Source organism: Aythya marila (genome assembly GCF_965140915.1).
Source record: "Aythya marila genome assembly, chromosome: 13".
Classification (NCBI taxonomy): Eukaryota; Metazoa; Chordata; class Aves; order Anseriformes; family Anatidae; genus Aythya; species Aythya marila.
Window position 1 is genome coordinate 108,228 of NC_139054.1, and position 21,370 is coordinate 129,597.

A 21,370-nucleotide genomic window follows, 5' to 3' on the forward strand; every position below is an offset into this window, starting at 1 on the left:
CCCATGAGTGAAATATCAAAAGAAAAAAAAAATCTCTCCTAAATGAAAGCAAAAAGCTCTCAGGGTCTTTAATTTAAACATCTTCAGAAATACAAGAGACTGCTGGAACAACTCCGTCTTCAGCTGAGAAGGAAAGCACCACCAGTCAGTTCTCCAGAAAACCATCTTCACAGAGTCCACTGAGGAACCACAAACCCAGCTGCATTCGTGACACATGACAGACTCTGTGTGACAGAATGAATAAAACAACTGCAGCATTTCAGTGCAGAGTTGAAGCAAAGCAGATGCAATTACCACAACAGTATTCATAAATAATTTCTAAAAACCACTGTGCTCATTTATATAAAAATATACGCAGAAACACATGCTGAGAGCTTGTGGAGTTTCTTTTTTATTAAGTAAAAAGTGACTTGATTATACATACTTGCCCACTCATTGTTGCTTTGGTAGCATAACACTATTCATCTGCTCAAACAAAAGTGTCATGTGGCAAAAAATGGAGAACGGACTTGTAGCAAAGGGCTCTACAGAAGCAGAGCCATTCAGTTTCAGAAGGACTAAGCAAATCTGTGACCATTCCCGTAAGAACGTTTAATGGAGAATTACCTCTAGAGTAAGATGAATCTGCACTTAAGAGAAACCCCATGACATAATATTGTATTTATGTTGCAATATGAAGGTTGACGGAAACCAGTGTGACAGGGTCTCATTTTCAATACAGTTAACATGCTATGATTAATAAGCAGAAGGCACATGTATGAATCCTTTCTGGGAACTACTTTTAATAATTCCAGGCTCTTAAAGAAAACGTGTAGGTGGTTAAAACAATGGATATAGGCACAGCCTTCCATTAACTATAAATGTAACAGCTTGTATTCTTTAAAAGTTGCAGCTGGATGCTAAAATAAAATAGCATGAGATGAAGTAGGTGCTCAGGAGTGAAGTAGGGGAGTGAGTGACAAATCCTAGAGTTTGCTCTACCATTCTGAGGCTTCCAATCAGCCTCTGTCTCGCCCTCTATAAGAGGAATGTACTTGTGATTTGGTTGATTTTATGTCATGTTCAACAAGCTCAACTTGTTCTTACTGGGATTTAGCACTTGTTGGTAATGACATCTTTATGTAAGCTAGTGTAGCATATAAATGCTTTGTTCAGATGCAGTGGGGCCTTTCAACTGTTACTACTCTGAAATATGCAGCACAGTGCAACTCTTCCAACAGGTGAGGTCTTCATTAGAAAATGCAGATTAATTGAAAAATCAGTTTCTCTCTCAAGCGGAAACATATCATTCAAGCAACTTTCTAATGCGAACCAGCATACAGCCTGGCGCTGGCTTCTTTGTTAAAGCACATGCATGTTGCAAAACAAACAGTCATATCATATAAAGATTCTTCCTTAAGCATCCAGACAGGAGAACATTGCAAGCTGTGTTTTTGAGACAATGACCCTGCTGCATGAAAGAAACTCCAAAACTTGAATAAGTCATCATAGTTCCAACAGCAGGCTGCCAAGATGGCAAGAGACAACCAGTTAGCAGGATCCACCCTCCACTCTCCCATGCAAGCTCAGCTTTGACACACAGCCCATTTACAGGTATTTTTAAAAGCGTAATTGAGGTAGCGATCTCACTGCATTACAAGATTCAGTCTTTGCTATATAACAGGTGCACATTCTCATTGCGGGGAAAAAAAATAAATTCATGCAAATAATTTTCATCTTGTAAAATTAAGATGGGAGAAGTAGGCGTAAAAAAGGCTTAAATAAGGTGAAGCATGGCAGCACCAGGCCTACTTGAAGCAAAAACAGAGATTGAGAACAGATAAAGTAAGTCTTTGGTATGAGAACGGTCAGTGGAAAATAGAATTAAGTTGTTGAGGCATAGCTAAGAGTTTCACAAGCAGACGACAAATTTTCTAACTGCTGTAATTTTGGACGCATCTTCTCCTAAGCACGACAATTTACTGCTGCCCTGTAATCCATGATATCACATTCACCTGAAGCAAGAAGGATGTAGAAACAATTTAATCCTAATATCACTTTAACTTCTCAAGAAATGAACGCAAAGTAGTGCAATTCACAACACATTGTATAGTAATTAAATGTTTCATTTATAATTTACAGCTATCCCGAATATTTACACAAGTAGGTCTTTTTTAAAGATGAAAAATCTAACCCTTCCATTTGACCTACCAACATGGAAAGACACAGGCCTACCTATCACAACACCAACACTGAGGTATCTTAACTACTCAGCCAGAGTAACAGCTTTTTAGAAGAACAGATTTATGTGCATGCACTTTTGGAGCATATAAACAGAAGCTGCTCATCAGCACATGACAATGCACATATTCCATCCAAGCTAGAGGTGCAGTTGGGGTTGGGATGATTACTTTACAAGTCTTCTCTACATCTGCCAGACCAGAGTATTTTGTACGGTCATGCAAAAAACGCTGCTATATACATGCATATGTTCTGGTTACATCACGCTGAATAGAACGTGAGTCCACAGAAGTAGATTAAAACAGCTTAAAGCCACACTTGAATTCAAGCCTGTTAAATTGTTGCAGAGGTGCCACACTAATCGCAGGAAAACAAACTCTTGCACAAGCAGGCTAACATGGGATCCTCCTGCCATACTGCTCTCAGAGTATTTGCTATTTGCTCGAGAGTACCCTTCAGAAGTGAGGGGAAAGTACAACCAACCTTATCAGCAGAGAAGCTACTTACCACAAGCTGTGATAACTGTTGATGCTGTACACAAGTACCACCTCCAGTCAGACTGCTACCAGTATCTTAAGAGTTAGAAAACACTCTAGAGATACTCAGTCTACTGCAAAGCAGAAAATTGGCTATTTATATTAGCTTGTTGTCGTTGGTGGTGTTTTTTATTAAAGTTAATATTTCCAAAGATAAATACTCCGAGTCTTTCCAAAGAGAAATTCCTCTTTTTACTGCACATTTGGGGTGAACAGTATCTCCATATTAGGATCTTATGTCATAATACTCACATATACCATTATCCTTTCACTGAACAAACTCAAAAGCAGCTTCCTCACATCCTTGCCCTCCTGATAGTACCCAGCCACTAGTGAAGTTTTAATCAATAGCCCTGCCTCAGAATCCCATCCCATTCACTAGCTGTCCATTCTAACAGTTTAAGAACAGATGAGATGGTGAATTCAGCCTAAAGAGTTCTGAGAATCACCTGTGAAATTCAAAGCAAGATGTAGCGTGTGAGGTACTTGACACAGAAAATTGAAATTACTGAAAGGGAAAAATGTTATCATGGTTTGGCTATGCAGGTAGTAAAGAACAAGTACTGGAGAGCCCTGGAAAGTGGCTGGGTATTCCAATTGCTTCTAGCCTCACATATTACATCAGTTCCAAAGGTTTCAAAAACGAAGCTACCACAACCCCTCTCTTCATCTAATAGCACATGGTATTTCGCAGCTAAATTAGGACAACTTGGAAGCACAGGTGCCTCAAAGGCCACAAATGGAGTCAAAAGCATCTAGATTCTGAGTATTCTGGGGGAAGATTTAATTTGATAGTTGAAGCACATTCTTGATTCTTCTGGAAATCCACACAATCGGGGCTGGATACAGCTTGTGCAGCTGCGTGGGACAAATAGCAAGAGCTGATGCAACAAGTGGTTCATACAAAGTTAATGACCAGAACTGCTAGGATGTGATTCAGTGCACTTTCACAGGATACCAAAAACATATCTTTGAGAATCAGCGCACAGCAAGTAAATCAAAAGCGTGGCATTTTCCAAATTAACTATTTGTCTTGATCACATACTTTTAGGACAGTACTGTCATGACAATTAAGCCTTGCAGACATAAAGTAATAGGAGAGCATGCCAGCAAGGCAACAGTGGAAAGACCCCAACTACATGACTACCTTAAGATCTTTACCACTTCAGTTTCATTATATGAAAAGGGTACTTCTAAGATCTTTTAACTGTTACCAAGACATTATACCCCTTGCTTGAACATACCCCATCAAATCCATTTCACGTAAGATTGAAGTCTCTTGTTCTCACTCAGACCTTTCACAACTCTTGTTTTGTACTGTGGCAATCTGTTTCCTCTCTATCATGTAATTGATGCCAGGCTCAAATATCTTTATAAAAGCAGCTCCACTGGACCAGACTTTAGTCCATCAGTGTCCTGAGAGTGGCCAACAGAGAGAATGCTTAGAGAAAGGGTATCAGAATCAGAAATAGGTGCAATTGCTTGCTTCCACCAATACCTTCCAACCTTCTAGCAACAGTTTAAGTGTTATAGAATTCCCGTGTTCAATAAGTATGCTTCTTGATATAGAAACTTCATGCCTTCTTGCTCATTTGTCCATGCTCAGCCACTGATGGGCAAGGTGCAAGTCTCTTTCTCAGTGTTTTGTTTTGGCACAAGATCTGATAACTGCTTAAGCTAATTGGCAGCTTGCATGACATATATATATTTATATTCAAAACGTCATAAGATATGGCTCAAGTTTATAATTTGATTGTCTCTCCCCTCTAGAGTTACACTGATTACGATTGTCGGAGTGGGACAGGGTCTTCATGCAAATTTATACAACAATAACAAAGTGTCAGCACGCTAGGTCCAATAGGATCCAGCAGTATCCCTGTAGCAGTAGAAGGATATGAAATATAGAAGAGGCCAACTATCGCCCTACAATTTTGAAAAATTCTAAAGGTTACTATGAAATCAAAGTCTATCCAAGGTTCTTGGGAGAGCTTTTGAAGACACTGAAGATGTTGACATGCCTGAGGGTCAGCAGAGTAAAAAGAGAGACAGCACCCCACACTTGGGACACCATCTGGCATGAGAAACATTATTCATTAACAGAGATTAACAACTCAGTGCTCAAAGATGTTGAGGAAATCAACCTATTGCCTTTTCCAGGATCAACTAAACAACACACAGTGAAAAGGTAGTGCAACAGGTGTACAGGCTCAGCTCTGCACTGTACCTTTCACCTCAGTTCCTTATCAGAGATGTACCTGTTCTCTTGCATCAAGTCTTTGATCTGAGCCAAAATCCAGTCCACCTCTGAAGAAGAATTAGACCACAATTCTCGAGACTTTGAAACAGACTGGACTGTCTGCATAACCTGAGTGAAGGAAAAATCCAAGTGTTAACAAAAAATATACTCCAGTGATCAACAGAAAGGCGCTGCTATGAAAACCAGATGCCCATGTGATATGTACTTCATAAAGAGCACTTGAAAAAGACTCACAAAGTTCCCTTTCCTAGGGGTATATTAGAAATTAATATAAGTCATGTCATACTCAGAAAAAAACTGCATTGAAAAGGTGGTAGGACCAAGGAGTCTCTAAAAATAAGCAACGTATTACATCCTTGAATATAATGCAGTAGCAGTATAAAAGGAAGGCTATCTGGCTGAATCTAATAAATATGGATTAGAGAATAAAACAGGCGCCTAGAAATCAAGATTACTTGGTTCAAACTGAGGTCGTCTTAGGGTACTGTGCTTTCATTAACAGCTGTTAATGGGATAGAGAGACTGGCATATATAAACCCCTCGACTGCAGATAGAATTACTTCATTAAGCCTTAGTCATTAAATGCTCCCATGATTGCCAGGAGATGAAAACAAACTTAATTTTGATTACAATTGTGTTTTTCCTATAAATGTCTTAACCTACCCAGAACTGTGGAAAGAATGAAGGAAAAGCTAGTATGGGAAGAAAGAATGCAGGAACTTTTATCATTTGAAGTTTTAAGAATAAAGCAAAGCCCAGGTTTTCTCCTTCTACACAATCTTTCTTCCTACTCCCCTACTTTGCATTACCCTCAAAACAAAGTAATCCTGGGAAAATGACCAAAAAATACAAATCCAAAAAAAACCACCCTTGAATTTATGGTAATAGTAATTAGTTTTTCTGCTCAGGAACAGTAATGAAATTCTCACTTTTTCCTCTAAGATGACAGGAAAGGCCTAATGCATGCCCAGTCATTTTACTGTTGAACTGTGCTATGTTATACTTTATTAAATGTCTTTGCAATAAGAAAGCATGAATGAAAAAGACAAGCCCTCCATACCAAAGAGCTATACAGATTGAAAATAATTCTCTCATATCTCCCCATATGTTTTCAGAAGGCAAGGAAAAGAATTGTACATCTAACAGGTGTTTGGCTATGAACAGTTACTTTAAAGCACACTTAAACTGCAAGCAAATACATGTATAACACTCTCCATTCTGACTTGACAGTGTGAAAATGGAATATTTGAGACTCTTTAAAGACAAAACAACCGGTGGTGCTGGTGATGGTGGGACGGCTGAATAATGCAACTGCTAGAATCCCATCAGAATCCTACACTCAAGTATTCAAAAAGCAGGCGAGAAATGAATTGAAAGCTAGAGTTATTTCTTCAGTGACTTCAGGCCTTGAATTTATCCTTTAGAGGATTTTTTTTTCTGATGTTTGTATTCTATCAACAACCTACCTACCAACACTGTAAATTCTTCTAAATGCAATTTTAAGTGATGAACGTTGGACATAATTTGGACATAATCCAGAAGTTGGACTCAATGATCTTAACGGGGTCCCTTCCAACTCAGGATATTCTATGATTCTACAAAATAGCACCTGTAAAACAGAATTCTGTCTCTGCAGAGGGAAAAGGTCAGACTATACTTACCCGAAATTGCTCATCTTTGTAGGATATCAGCACATCTCTGACTTTTTCTAGAAATAAGCATAAATACATAGTTTAAGCAGGGAATAGATTAACTGTGCAATGTTTTCTTGTATATAGGCAAGCTGCTTAGTTCTGCAGTTCTACAGCTGTGAGCTGCAGTTCTGTCTTAGTCAGACAATACTCTGAAGACTCCTGCAACTTCCCAATTTTTCTGGCAATGGAAATCTTATCAAGTGGTGTTGAACTAGGGGTTCAGTATTTTATCACTAGCAGTGGACAAAGACAAGTTGGATAAATGCAGACAGCTCAAAAAAAAACATAAATAGGCCACCATAATGTCTCCCTTGAGATTTCTCTTCTCCAGGCTGAACAAACCCAACTCTCTCAGCCTGAGAGAGGCTACTCTAAAATCTCTTGAAACAGACTACAAGGCTTCCTCCAGTAAGTCAATCAAATCTGTTGAGTAAAGCTCCTGATTGTGGGGTTCAGAGACCTCTGGCGATGAAAAAGCAACCAGTGAAACAGTTTACCAAACTTCTGCCATTGTTTTTGCACTTTATGTCTTACCAGCTTATGTTCTGGTTGAGTAACCTGTGTTTTTTGTGTGTGTGTTGTTTGTTGTTGTTGTTATTGTTGTTTTTAACATACTACTGGCATCTAGTGATTTCCTGCCTACATGCTAAGTACATAGAAACTAGCTGAACTGTCTTTATTCTGCTCCTGCTCAAGTTATGATCTGATAATGTTTTGAGGTCTGTAAAAGGCACATAGTCTACTTTTTTGGTAGCCATCTCAATCCCAAAATTATGGCTGTCACGACACTAGAATTAACTTTCACAATGCTTGGTCTTAAACCATCCCTGTGTCACTACTGTTACTGATTACGATACTGTATATTCAATAAAGTAAAAGATTTTATGTGACTAATTCAGTGAACTTAGGTCAGAAAAGTCAGTTACCCCAGAATCCATCAAGATCCATAAAACAATCCCAAAATGTGAGCTGAAGGTATACCTTTATCCATTGTCAGGGATCAAAGATGACACTGTTTTGCTAGGATGGGACAGATCTAATTCTTTTTATCTGCTATTGTTCCAGGGACACCTACCATGGAATTCCTTGTGCTTCTGACAGGCCTCATGCTGTGGGGTTTGAACCTCCCATGTGTCATTGTCCAATTCTGTGTTTGCTCCCATCGCTTCCTGCTCCTCTTCCTCCTCCTCTTCCTCTTCCTCCTCCTCCTCCTCCTCCTCACTTTCTTCACACAAATTATTGCCCAACTGACGGCTCCAATATGTCTTTCGTAGCCAGTCCAGCACAACATCACAACCTAACGGAGAATATAAAACACTCTCTTCTCAGTGAGGTTTACTTTCCCATTTAACAAAAAAACGCAGGTGGCATATTGCTAACTTGCATTGCGAAAAGGAACACCATTAACAAACCCTGAAATCACATACTATTCTATTAATGAAAAGGTGAGTGAGTTTAGAAAACCAAACCAAAACAAAAACCCACACAATCCAGTATTGCAGCCCTGGTAACACCTACCCACTGCTTTTTTGGCAACAAAAAAGATTGGACACTCCTTACTGAAGCTACACCACATTTAAGTGGAAACGAAGTCCCAGCAGTTGCACTCTATTGAGAAAACAAGTCAATTCTTTTATAGGTCTGCTATCAACACAACGTCTAAAGCAAAAATGTATTTTTTTGGTGCAGACTACAGTAGGCATACCTTAGATAGAATGGAAAGAAAAACCCCTTAAAAGAAAGAAAATCCCATCACTATTTCGCTACCAAATTCAATTTAGGACCCTGCCGAAGGTTATTTCTCTGCCTCCTCAGTGTTTAACCCCAAATTCCCAGGAATTTCTTCATAGACTATGAGCTGGTCATTTACTCAGGGTTGTGTTACCTACTGCATCTCCCCCTAAAATGCTTTTTTTTTTTTTTTTTAAAACAGTCTCGGGTACATTGAAACCATCGGGAAAAGCATTCACCTCCTTCCCTGATGTGAACTTTATGTGCTGTAAAGAAACATTAGGGCTGAACTACTGTTTCCAGTATTTTTTTCAGGGGAAAGAGAAAATCTCTGAACACCTGCCCCATCAAATGGAAGGTCATTCCTTCCAACAGAGTTAGAGAATCTCCAGTCCTTTTTGAAAGCCTAACATTGGCTACATCCAGTTGCACTTTCCCCTTCCCAAAAACTGGGATTCTGCCCCACCTCTCCCAACAACAGAAGGCATGGGAAAGTGAAGAGCAACATCCCCTCCATGGCCTTGGTTTCCCCTCCTCTTCTGCACGCTCCTCAATGGGCACGCTTCAGCTACCCCCACAAGGCTGCGGCACACCCTCATAGGTGTTTCACACCACAATGCTCCCCATAAGGATGAGTCCGCAGCCTGCTCAGCAGGGTCCCAGTAGGGAGGGCTGCTTCCCTCAGGGCTCTGTACCAGCTGTGATGCATCCTGAGGGGACACTGCTGCCTAAGTGCACTGCAGGCGAGGCCCTCCCACACCTTCCAACAGTGGCACTCACCCTTGCGGCACAGAGCCAGGCGGGGCAGCTTCCCATGGGTCAGCTCATGGCGCAGATCCACGACCCAGATGGGGATATCCACCTGCAAAAGCAGCTACAGGCATCACCACACAACTCCCACGGCATTGGGCCTAACCATACACAGCTTTGCAAAGCTGCAGACAACCTCTTCCCGAGTGAGAACAACTTCTTCAGCTTCCCCTTTCAAGGGTGGGCTGAGACCCCTCCTCTCTGACCCCGGTCCTCCTGGGGCCTAGCATCCATACAAACGCTGGATTTTGCGGTTTAAATTTTTCAACTTTTCTTGCAACAACAGCTGTCTTTTCAGTCAGAAGCACTATGTGTAACTCGATGTATCAATCAGTTAAACTGTATTTCAACTGATGAAACGTGCTGGATGACAGTTTGTAATGAAGATATGATCACATCATATGAAATACTCAGATCATATACACTGTGAGTTGTATTTGCATTTTTCCCATGGATAACTGACTTTTAATAATTAAAGTCTCTATTTGCAAGTTTGATCAGTGTTAAGAAGTGAGTAGCAGCACCTTTTTAAAAAAACAAATAAAAAAAAAATCTCCTTTCGCATATAGAGTCATTGGACAAGGCTGCATATCTAGGAGTCTCAAATACTATCTGCTCATCCCTGTCAATATTTGCTGTTCAAACCCAGAAACGATGCTCAGTGCACCTGACAAAAAAAGAACTCAAGTTACCACTACACCCTGAATCTTCCATCCTCCAAACAGAAACTCACCTTAAACAATTGAGAATAACAAGATGAAAATGCCTGAAAATATAACTAAGTGCTTTTAATGCATTATCTTGGTTCTCAAAGAGTTGAATTTATAAACTATAGACTTAGCTCTTTTTCCATCTCTCAGTAATAAAAATAGGTGGCATATACGTCAAGTGGGACTATTTGCATGTAAAAATTCAATCACACAGGATTCAAAATGTTTTAGTGAACATCACCAGCCTTTGTTACTCCTAATGTGACTTTAAAGAACATCAAGCACCTTCAGAGCTTTGCAGTTGGAGAGTACAGGCATCTGTATCCATTATTTTGCTTATGAAAGAATGACCCTGACAACTCCTCCCGATGTTATTAATAGCCAACATCCACGCTCCCTGTATATACAGAAGTTATTGGTTAACTTTTATTGAATATTTACCTCTATGGCTAATTGTCTCAGCGGAATGCTGACCATTTTCTGTTTCCTTTCTGTGATCAGGTTGACAAATCTGCATGCAGGTTACAGAAAAGATAAATAACTTTATCAAAAGCTGCAAAGAAACTTGGAACCCCAGAGTCAAATCCCCCAGAAACTGTACAACAATGGAGTCCCAAAGACCTAAAGTGGAATGAGACAGCTGAATAATGCTCTCTGTCCAGATCTCTCTTTTCCTTGTAGGCCTTCAGAGTCCTACCTTACAAGGGCCAGACCATAGGACAGGATGAGCTCGTGTGACCTCAGTCTGCCAGATGAATCCAGAACCTTGCAACGAATCAGTTCGGCAGTACAATCCACTGCAAGAGGCATTTTGGGGCCATACCTAGAAATTAAAGAAATGATGAGCAGCCTCGCAAGAATACACTCCCCCTACAAAAAGGGTAGTCTTCACAATACTTTTTGTGCTTTGTGGTACTAAGCAGCCTGAGAACAGGTATGCAGAAAGACACTAAGGCTTCTTCCAGAAGACTTTTATTTGGAACAGCGATCACACAGCTGCTCCTAGGCAGGTCAAATGAGTACCTACTGACGTGCCAAACGTCAGCACTCATGGCACTCATACAGCACGAGTCGCTGTAACTGGACCGGCTTCCTTTACGGTGCAGCAGAGGCAACGCACAGTTAAGACGACGCGGGGGCCCCGGACTCGCTCAGCGCGGCGCGCCGTCCCGAGCAGAACGAGTCCGGGAGGCTGCGGGCACGCAGGGCTCCTGCCTTCCCCGGCGCCCGCGGCCCCGCGCTATTACCGGCGCCACCCGCGTGTCCGAAGGCGACTACCAGAGAAGGGGCCCCGCAGGACGAGGCGCCCGCGGTTGCGCACGCCGCCTCGGCCGGCCCCGCCAGGCCGTGCCGAAGCAGCCCGGGGCGCGCAGCCCCGCACGGCCGCTTCAGGGACCGCGGGGGGCGGCCCGGGAGGCAGCGACGGCTCCCCGCTCCCGCTCCCCGCCGGCGCGCGGCCCGTACCGGCTCTTCCAGGCCGAGACCCGGTCCAGCGCCTCCTGCTGCAGGCGGCCGTCCCCGCAGTACAGCCCCACCATCACCTGGTCCCACTCCGCCCTGCCCCTCCACGCCACCACCGTCCGCAGCGGCTTCAGCCGCCTGCGAGGCCCGGACAGCCACGACCGCCCGCCCGCCATGCCGCCGCCCGCCCCGCGCCCCCCGCCCCCCGCCCGCCTTCCGGCCGCCCCGGCCCGGGGCGGGGCGCGCCGCTTCCGGCTGCCCGGGGGCTGCGGGCGGGCGCTGGGTCGTGTGGCGTGTTTTGTTTGTTTGTTTGTTTTTGTTGTTTTGTTTTTTTTTTTTTTTCAATCGCCTCTTCTCTCGCCGATCTGTTCTCTCTAGGCACCAGTGACGCCGATCTGTTCTCCTTAGTCACCAGATATAGGACCCGCGGGAATGGTGTCAAGCTGAGGCAGGGGAGGTTCAGGCTGGACATCAGGAAGAGGTTCTTCACCGAGAGGGTTGTTGCGCACTGGAACGGTCTCCCCAGGGAAGCAGGCACTGCACGAAGCCTGTCGGAGTTTAGGAAGCGTTTGGACTGTGCACTTGGTCACATGGTCTGAATTTTGGGTAGACCTGTGTGGTGCCGGGAGTTGGACTCGATGGTCCTTGTGGGTCCCTTCCAACTCAGGACTCAGGATCTTCTATAATTCTGTTATTCTATGATTCTTGTCGGTCAATTTGTGCCATCCCAGGAACACGCTTATGTTAGAGGTCAGGAGAAGACAGAACTGCAAGGTGGGATGGGAAAAACGTGCTGGAACTGGAAGCCCATGGGAGCTGATCGCAGCGACGTTGCCAGCAGCAAAGCTAAGCTTTAGGTTCTGGTTACTTAGGAAGACCCGTTGGAAAATACAGAGTATTACACACAAGATGTGGGGGGTTTCACCCCTACCAGGAGCTTGGTGTGTGATCTGAGTCAAATCACATTAGATGTCATTTAAATTTAACATTTTTTAAATTAGTAATCATAATAAAAAAGGACCTTTTTTGTTTGTTTGTTAGATTGATTCTTTTTCTGTTACTAAGGAGAATAAAGACCCTAAGCAAAAGAAGTGGATAAAAATTAAGTTGAGCTACAGCAGAAATTGACCAAAATCCAATCCTTCTACTACTGTGATAAATAAGCTTTGTAAATGAGATCACAGAAAAAGTATTTCTGTTAATATTTTCTTTCAGATAGTACCTTCCTGAGAGTGCCACCTTGCCTTCTTCATTCAGCTGTAACTTGAAAAATTGGCACTTTGGAAAATCATTTTGCATGCCTGGGGAATAGGGACCTGCATCCAAACAAGCAGATAGGGAACTCTTAAGATAGTGCTCCTCAGACACAGTAATAAACAAAGGCATGTGCTGATACAGTAAAATTCTAATTGCAGTACAGCTTCTTTCCTGCATTGGTCCATAATAAATTGTATAGTGTGTGTTATAAATACAAGTTTTAGATGTGTTCTGGAGTTTGATCAAAGGTCATGGTTTATGTAATGTAACCTGGATTAATGTATCCACCTGTGGTTTTTTTCCAGACTTACTTCCCTTTCTTAAGCTGAGTACATCAGGAGGTCAAAATCATCATTGTACGGATGGGCTACAGACGCATGGATTTTCCAGAATAAGGGGATGACCACTCACCTCCCCCTTCTTTAGTAAAAGCTTTGATTTTATGGCTGCACTTATATAAAATTCTGCAGTGTACCGTTTTCTTTGAAAAACAGTTTGTAGGTAATTTTTCATTGTCTGCTGCATTATTTCTCTTATCTAAATGTATTTGAGAGGTTAAGTTGGGGAATGGCTGAATCTGTAATTTTTAGCAGCACAGAAATTAAAAAGTACTAAGAAAATATTTGCTTTATTGTATATTTATGTTGCCCATTGACATAAGACCAAGTTGTGCAGAAAATTGAAAGAACTATTTTCTGCCTATATAGAGGTAAAAAATGATTGTGAAGGGTGACAATACAACATTCTATTTGAATGTAAATGTTTAACTTTTGTGATCTGATGAAAGGGTAGACTTAGATTTTGTTGCTGGATGTAACTGGCCTTATGATCCTGAGCAAACTGATGTTGTAGTTAGTGCCTCAGCTTCTTGCATGTTATCTTGTTGAGGAAGAACATACAGCAATGTACAAAAGGACACTTTTACCTAGCCTGACATTCAGAAAAGGTAAGTGTAATGTGTTATCCTGATTTTAGCCTATTCACCCATTTCCTATATAACGTATGGAATACAAGCAGGTAATGCCAAAACTTGTTGAAGCTGCTAAACCATGCAGGTCAGACTTCTGGATATCTTATTTCTTTACAAGAAAATATCCCACAAATCAAAAGAACAGTCTGTCTTTCTCTGCAGGAATCAGCTACCTAGCTTGAAGGCTGAGGAGGTGTGAAGTCTGCCTTTTTTTTTGTCAGTCAGAAGGAGAAGCAAAAACATCAGATGACTTTCTTGTCCCTCACGTGCATGGAAGTGATTTCCAGGATTACTTGCTCCATTGTTCTTTAGTGTATGGAGTCCATATCTAGGAAAATATTGAATAACAGTGACCCTCTTGAGTTTAAATACCTGTTAGTAAGTTGAAAGAGAAAGAGGACAGACAATTTCCATCAAAAGTTTTGCTTAATGAATGTCTGACGCCAAAGAAACTGGGTGGATATGCTTGTTACAAATACTCAAACGGACTTTTCTTCCAAATGAGGTGTCTTTCAGACCCTTGTTTTCAACAGTACTGAGGATTGTTTTGAGTAGCTACAGGCCCTTCTGTAGATTGGTTCTGTCTTTCCCCAAGACTGTCTGGATTTTAGGGTAGCTTAATCTTTTTATTCAATATTCAGAAGCAAGTTCGTGTTTGCAGAATTGTTAATCATCCTCAACAGGTTTTTATGAGCATTCTCTGCTTATACTGGATAGCTAAAATTCCTTTTATATTCTAGCACAAGTGCAGTTAATGAAGCCTATGCTACTTTGGACTAACATGAGTATACCTGATTGCATAGTTCAGAATGTGCTTCTCCAGGTGAGTCAATAGAAAAAAAAATCTAGAAATTCTGCCCATTACAAAATATTTGTTAAATATAGAAGATTATGGGACAGAAGTGCTACAGAAATTCTGGAACTGGAAAATAAGAAGGTTGCTCAGACTTCATTAGTGTATGGATTTAGTCATCAGCATTTGAAGCAGTTCAGTGTCCAGCAAAGCTGAATGAGTTCTGTTAAAATACCATCTTTGAATAATACGTCAGTTCAGCCTCATGCCCACACCCCCAAAAGTCTGCTGTGTTCTTCGGTAGGTCAAAATGAAACAAAAGTTTCATTACTCGGAAGAACTGTAAGGCTGAGGGAACAGATTTGACATTTGTTGCCAAACTCCTGCAGTGTCTCATGCAGTGAAAGTGAACTCTCAGAAGGTATGAGGCAGGGACAGAAGTTGGAGCAGGGCCCTATTCTCTGGAAATGGAGTAGCACTTTTCATTGGCATAAAGGATGTTCTGAAATCACAAGCTGTTTACTGCAATCAGGGGGTCTTATACAGAGTACAGGAACATCGTGTCATTTTCTTTCCAAATTCTTTTAGGGTTTCAGAAGTCAACTGCAATGCAAAGCCTGTAAAAGCCAAATACTGCAATGCTGTGGAACAGATAGGATGCATCAAACTTGATCAGACTACCTGTTCCTGCTTCCGTATCCTCAGAGATGTATCAGAGATTAAATTTAAAGGAGTTTTTCATTCTTACTCTCTCTGGACAGCAAGAAAGATGTGAAGAATTTGATGGCTGTAATAGAGGTAAATGGAAGGAAGGGCCGAACTAGCACAGATTTCACATGCTTCATGTGCTTTCAGAGTCTGAATCAAAGGGGAATTATGCTTGTGCTATTGCTTTGTTTATGATGTCTGGCCATAAGGTTGCTCAGTGCAAAATTCAGATACAGGAGTTAAGTATATTTTTTCTTTGAACCCAATCCTCTCTGTGGTTTTTCAAATTTGAAAGGAGAAAATACATTTCATGTGTGCAAAACAGTGCTGAGCAGGTGATTTGAAAAAGATTGTCTGGAATTGTACTGTGCCTGTAGAGGGGATCATGGGGTTGTGGTGGAGCTGTGAAGTTACGCGATAACTGTTTGTAGGACTAATTGTACATATGCCCTTTCCTCCTTCTGCAGAGCCTGGCTTTTGTTTCTCTGCTGTTCATCTTTGGAATTCTCATATTCTGTGAGGAGACCAAGGCACAATTTGAGTTCTTTACTGCTAACTTCACCTTTGTTAGCAGTGCTGAGGTCTCCCACAACTACTATGAGCCCTGTTACCACCAGGCTGCCTACTTCATTCATCTGGAGCTTTTCTGTGTCCTCTGGTTTACTTTTGAGTTCTCTGTGCAATTTTGTTTCTGTCCAGACGGGAAGTTCTTCCAAAATCTCTTGAATGTGGTTGACTTCCTCTCCCTCTTCCCCGTTTATACTGAACTCTTTGTGGATGGGCAAATTCAGAGAATGACAAGCCTGGTGTTTTGATTGGGCTTTGCTTGCATTGTCCATTTCTTCAGACTCCTGAGATACCAAACCTGATAGAAACAGCATTGATCTTCAGAGTTCTGTGCTACACCCTCAAGTCTATTCTCAGAGAGATTTGAATCCTGCTGATTTTGACCTTTCAGACACTCTTCTTTATCTCTCTCTTTTTCTATGGGGAGTTGCTGGGTAGCCATCAAACAAAAAGAAGCTGCATTTCACTGACATTCATTGTTGCTTCTGGTGGGCACTGATCACACTCACTACAGTGGACTATGGAGATGTCATCCCTCTCACCACAGCTGGCCAAGTGACAGCAGCCTTAGCTGCAGTATTTGTCATGTTAACTATCATCATTCAATCCCCATTTTCCTGGTGAAGTTTAAAAACTCTTACGACATTGCTATCTTCAAACGGAACCTGAAAAGAATCAAGAAGCATCAACACCACTGACATCACAACCTCTGTTCCCCTTTGCCGTGGAGCAATAAAGATTCAGCATGGCTTATTGTTGCGAAGCATGGCTGAAAGCACGACAGACACCAGTTGAGTCAGATCATGCTGCTCCATTTTATTGCCCCAATAGCCTAACTTTTATAGTGAACTTGACAGGGGCGGACAGTGTTCCACACAAGATTATTGGTCAAAAGCACTCAGACAAACAACTATAAGAAAACAACCCCACCTGCAAGAAAACAACCCCCCTTGTGATTAGCGGTCACGTAGACCTAGTCTTTGAGGCCAGCTGCTGGTAACAATATTTTTGTTATCACCTTAATTGGGCGATGTGGGAAGTATTGCCGTGGGAGCTTCTCACTGTTACTCTGGCAGCTTGGTTTGCTCAACTACAGCAGGCCCTGAGATTTTCTAAGGCCTGCTTCTGGTTGCTTAAGGCAAGCTCAAATCGAACAATTGTTCCACGGGCACATGACCACGTCCTGTACGCCAATTCCCAACAGCTTATTCACTTTAGTGGGAAGGGAGAGCATATAGTTCTTACTGCACTTAGTTGCTGCCTTAGCATATTTTCAAACCACGGGTGAAGCCTCACTTTGTAGTACATGATGCACAGCTGATCAGACCTGTTGAATCCCATGTGTTTTTCCCATACAGTAGTGTATCACATGCTCTTTTATCTGCCACAGTTGCACTCTCTCATCTAGCTGTGAGGGGAGAAGCTGTGATGCTGCACTACAGCTTGAATGTGCTTCACACAGCCTGGTCCCATAATGTGGGGCCACAGCATAGTCTCTCAGCTGGCATGTAAGCCCTGATGCTACCTATATTCTCCATTGTCTGACAGGCCATAATCTCATTTTGCATGCTGAAAAGGTCTGTAAAGGGTCCTGCTCTAACAGTGAGGAGGAGGTTGGGGGGGTTATTTTTTTTTTAAGTGTTCTGTTTCCTCATTTTACCTTGTAGTAAAGAAGCCAGTACATCTGATTTGCCTGCACTCACACACCATTGTAAAGAAGGGAGTAGGCTGAACTGACTTTGGTCCTGAAAGCCAGCACTGTTCAATAATGTGCTTTGCACACTCACAGGAAATGCTGTGGCTTTTGAGTAGCAGCAAGGGAGCCCTCCAACAGCAGAAATTTTTGGCTCAGCTGAAGTCAATAGCAACATTTTCTTGGCCTTAGTGAGATCAAAATTTCATTGGCCATTTCCAGTGGATCAACTCATTTCAGTACTTGATTTTTAATGTAACAAAATCTCTGAGCTGTTAACCAAAATATCTGTGGATATATAAATATATATTTTTTTCCTGTTCAAGAAGAAGAACATAATCTTCAGTACTCAGTACAGTTTTAATGCCATTTACCTTATAAAGGCATAGCTATAAATTATTAATTTTTATCTTTTAACTGGATAGTGTTACCTAGGTTTTGTTTTGAAATAACAAATATTGTTGAGGTATGGAAAAGAGCCTACATCACATTGTTTATACAGCAGGGTGAAGTGTTAAGATTATTTTGTTTGTTAAGTAAAAACTGCTATGTACAATAAGTTTTGTGTTTAAATTTCATTTAGGCTGTATTTTAATTGCAATATTTTATTTTTTTTTTCTGATAGTATGATTTTTCTGTTCAGGATAACATTTTAAATATTTATTTTTTTTTTTTAATTGAAACACTAGGTAATTTCCCCCTATTCCAATCCAATTAAAATGAATTAGTTTTCTTCTAAAGAAAACGAAAAAACACTGTAAGCATTTAAACATGAAGCACGTGAGAAGCTGAAAACACCTTGGAAATGGAAGGAAGTTCTAGGTGTTCTCCACTCACCTCTGCTGTGCACCAACTAGAGAGGGCCAATAGGACAAAGTCACGCGTACGGCTGCATAGGAATTATTCTTAATTGGATCAAAATGGTGTTCCGTTTTCTATGGACATATATTGTCTTCTTAGAAATTCACATTAATAGCGAAAGTTTAGCAGAGGTTTACCAAGCCTAATCTTGAGCTCTCTGCAGTCTGGGAAATGATCCATGGTATAAACATAGGCAATGACCCCATTTTAAGGATCCAAGTCTAATCCACTGGGACAGTTACACTCTACTGGGTGCAAATTTAGGAGGTGGTTCAGAGTGCTGCAGTGTTTTGTTTTGTTTGTTTGTTTGTTTGTTTTTGGTTTGTTTTGTGCAGTGCTGATCTGAGTTTGTCCTGCTCCTCCTGGTGTACATGCATCTTTTAACAGACGCTTCACATGAGAGATTTTCTACAACTGAGAAGAGCTGCTTTCACCGCTGCCCCCAGGAGAGGGTGCTCTCAAAACATGTACTGCAGACCCATTTCTGCACAGGAAGCACAATGCGAACATCACATCGGAATGGGGCATTTCACCACTCTGTAACACAACACCACTTAGGTTCTAATGTACTTTCCTGTCACATCAGTTAGTGTCTACTCCTATTTGTCATAAAAACAGGAGTTTACAGCAGCAATGTTAAGTCAAAGTCAATGTGATAGCTACATAGAGATCACTGTAGTTCCCCTGGATCTATCCCTGCAGAGAATTTAGCGCTGGTTTAACTGAGGAAGAATATGTATTTTAAGAATAGCCCAAAAAACCTGCATGCTGTTGGTGGCAAGCAGAGTTGCTTCATCAGTATTTGTTCTTCAGTTAAAGAGAAGAATACAGAAAATTGTCATTTATTAAGCTGCCAAGTTTTAGTTAGATTTCAGTGCCTTGTTCATGATCTTAGTAATGTAGGTATTATGGTGTCCTTGAGGAAAGTATCTCATTTTCTTAGAGTTGAAGCACTATGTATATAAGAAAAACAATGACTTAAAAATATGATTAACATAGAGAACAGTGCAATGAATTATGTAGTTAATTTCAGAGAATAATCATCTAGACAATTTACAAAGTGACAAACACAGAAATAATCATCTTGGCTACAAGCTGGAGTTGTCTCTTTTGAGGTTTGTCCAATCAGCAGATAATTTGAAAAAGCAGCTTTCTATATATTACTAATATATAAACCATAAAACATTTCACTTTGATAGTATCTATTTTTCTCATTTTGATTAGGTAAAGCCACTTGATTGCAATAAAGGCAAAACAAGAGGAAATGCTCACATGTTGTTAACATACAAATACAATAATATATTAATAAAGACATGATATTCCAAATAAGAAAAGTGTAATGAGGCATTTTGGGCTCATCAAAACCCGTCCATATTTATTGATCAGAAAAATAATATATATTTTGGGAGGGTGTGAGGGGAGAATATCAGTAGAAACAGTATGTTCCTTCAAAACAACCTGGTGTTGGATTTCACAGTAGAAAATTCCCTTTCACATGCTGACCAGTGTTGCTAACTTGTGCTGAGCATGAAATAGATACAGCTCCTTCTCCTTTCATGTCCCCACTGCTCCTCAGCATGGAAAGATGAGGAGTTGCCTGTTACTGAGAAACTCATCAACACCAGCTACAGGCAGTACAAAGGTGATGGGAAAAAATGGCTAGCTGTTGGCAATACAGATTTGCTAAAGCAGATGACTCTTCCCCTCTGTAGACTATGCTCCTCTCTCTCGTGGAACTTCTTAGTTGCACTGTGAGCAGTTGTGTTTGACTGGTAAGGTGCCTGCTGTTGTCATCCACCATAAGGGCAGTCTGTGAGACAATTCCCTGAATGGCTTCTTAGTCCAACAAAGGAAAAGTACTGAGGCTCAGCCACCTCTATGGTCTACCCTCTGGCCATGCTGGGAAGCTGTTCAGCTTTTAATCTCTGATCAGGTTTGTAATCTCATTTGTGGTGCTTAGATGGGAGTGGGATGTCACATCTCAGGCCACAGGTGATCTAGAAGTAGATGGGAGCAATGGGAGGAGAATAAAACTGAACTACAAAGAACTTTGAACGTCCACAAGGTCTGTTTTTCCCTTACCTTACCTTCAGACTATCACATGGATGTACATACTAGGTACGCAATGTGATCATTCTCAGTGCAATGGACATGTCTGGATGGCAATGGACTGTAGTGGACTCCCTGACATTATTTTTAGGTGGGTGATTTCCTTAACCAGCCATGCCATGCACTCTGCATTTAGAAGTCACTGTCTTCCTAGGTTGCCACATTCATCCCCAGTGCTTGCTTTCTTATCCTATTTCAAAACTCTTTCCTCTTTCACTTAAATATATTTATATATATAACCTAAATTGTCTTACACTGGGCTAAGGACCAAGGTGTTTATGATGGCATGCACAATAAATAAATTCATAGTCATAAGGTCTTCTAGACTCCCCCATCCTTTGACACTTTCATCTGATCCTGATTTCCAAACTGGTTTTGTAACAGTTTGTGTTTTGTGGCTGCTTCATGTTCCAGTCAACCACTTCAAGCTTAGTGTTGTCCACTCATCAGGAGCAACAGAGAAAAGAAGAATAAAGCCTTCTGCACCAAGGCAAAATGAGCCATCCTGGTTACCAGTTTTCTTGCTCAAGTCAGCCTTTGAGAGGGAACAACAAAGTGAGGCTCTGCTGAAGCTGCAGCTGGTAGCCTGACCAAGGCAGGCAAGCATGTTATGTCCCACACCCTTTTCTTACATCAGTTTCCAGATGATTTCATGCTACACCTCCCCACCCCTTTCACCACAGAGTGGCAGCAAGTTAGCTGATGCAATTTGATCTTATGTCTTCTGAGACAGTTGCAGAGGTTGTGAGATGAATGGGATCCAAACTTCAGAGGACTGCTTGCTACACAGCGGCCATTCAACACTATCATATGATATTAATGCCTACCTTCACCCCAGACTGACAGCTGGAAAGCAGTTAAAAGCTCAACGTTCCCATCCCTCTTTTCTCTGTCTCCTAATCCCATAGACGGTTTCTGAATATTGTCTGCACCTCATGGGCAGAATTTCTGGTGTTTTTAGCCATGTTAACTTCATGGCATCCCCAAATACTC

General features: G+C 41.5%; 1 protein-coding gene and 1 pseudogene across 3 annotated transcripts in view; one reads left to right on the plus strand and one right to left on the minus strand.

The window, feature by feature from the left end:
• LAS1L (LAS1 like ribosome biogenesis factor) overlaps positions 1-11,610 on the minus strand; it is a 29,226-nt gene extending 17,616 nt beyond the window's left edge. For both annotated transcript variants that reach the window (XM_082770664.1, XM_082770665.1), the window contains exons 1-7: positions 11,423-11,610; positions 10,656-10,781; positions 10,400-10,469; positions 9,219-9,300; positions 7,783-8,004; positions 6,675-6,721; positions 5,012-5,121 (exon numbers count right to left, since the gene is read on the minus strand). In XM_082770664.1, the coding sequence (XP_082626790.1) occupies positions 5,012-5,121; positions 6,675-6,721; positions 7,783-8,004; positions 9,219-9,300; positions 10,400-10,469; positions 10,656-10,781; positions 11,423-11,595 (830 nt within the window). In that variant the 5' untranslated portion in view covers positions 11,596-11,610. The remainder of the gene's footprint in view (positions 1-5,011; positions 5,122-6,674; positions 6,722-7,782; positions 8,005-9,218; positions 9,301-10,399; positions 10,470-10,655; positions 10,782-11,422) is intronic.
• A 1,969-nt stretch (positions 11,611-13,579) lies between these two features.
• LOC309883197 (voltage-gated potassium channel KCNC1-like) lies at positions 13,580-16,412 on the plus strand (annotated as a pseudogene). The gene is made up of 3 exons: positions 13,580-13,622; positions 14,387-14,469; positions 15,615-16,412. The product of its transcript is annotated as a voltage-gated potassium channel KCNC1-like (transcript).
• The last annotated feature ends 4,958 nt before the right edge of the window (positions 16,413-21,370 follow it).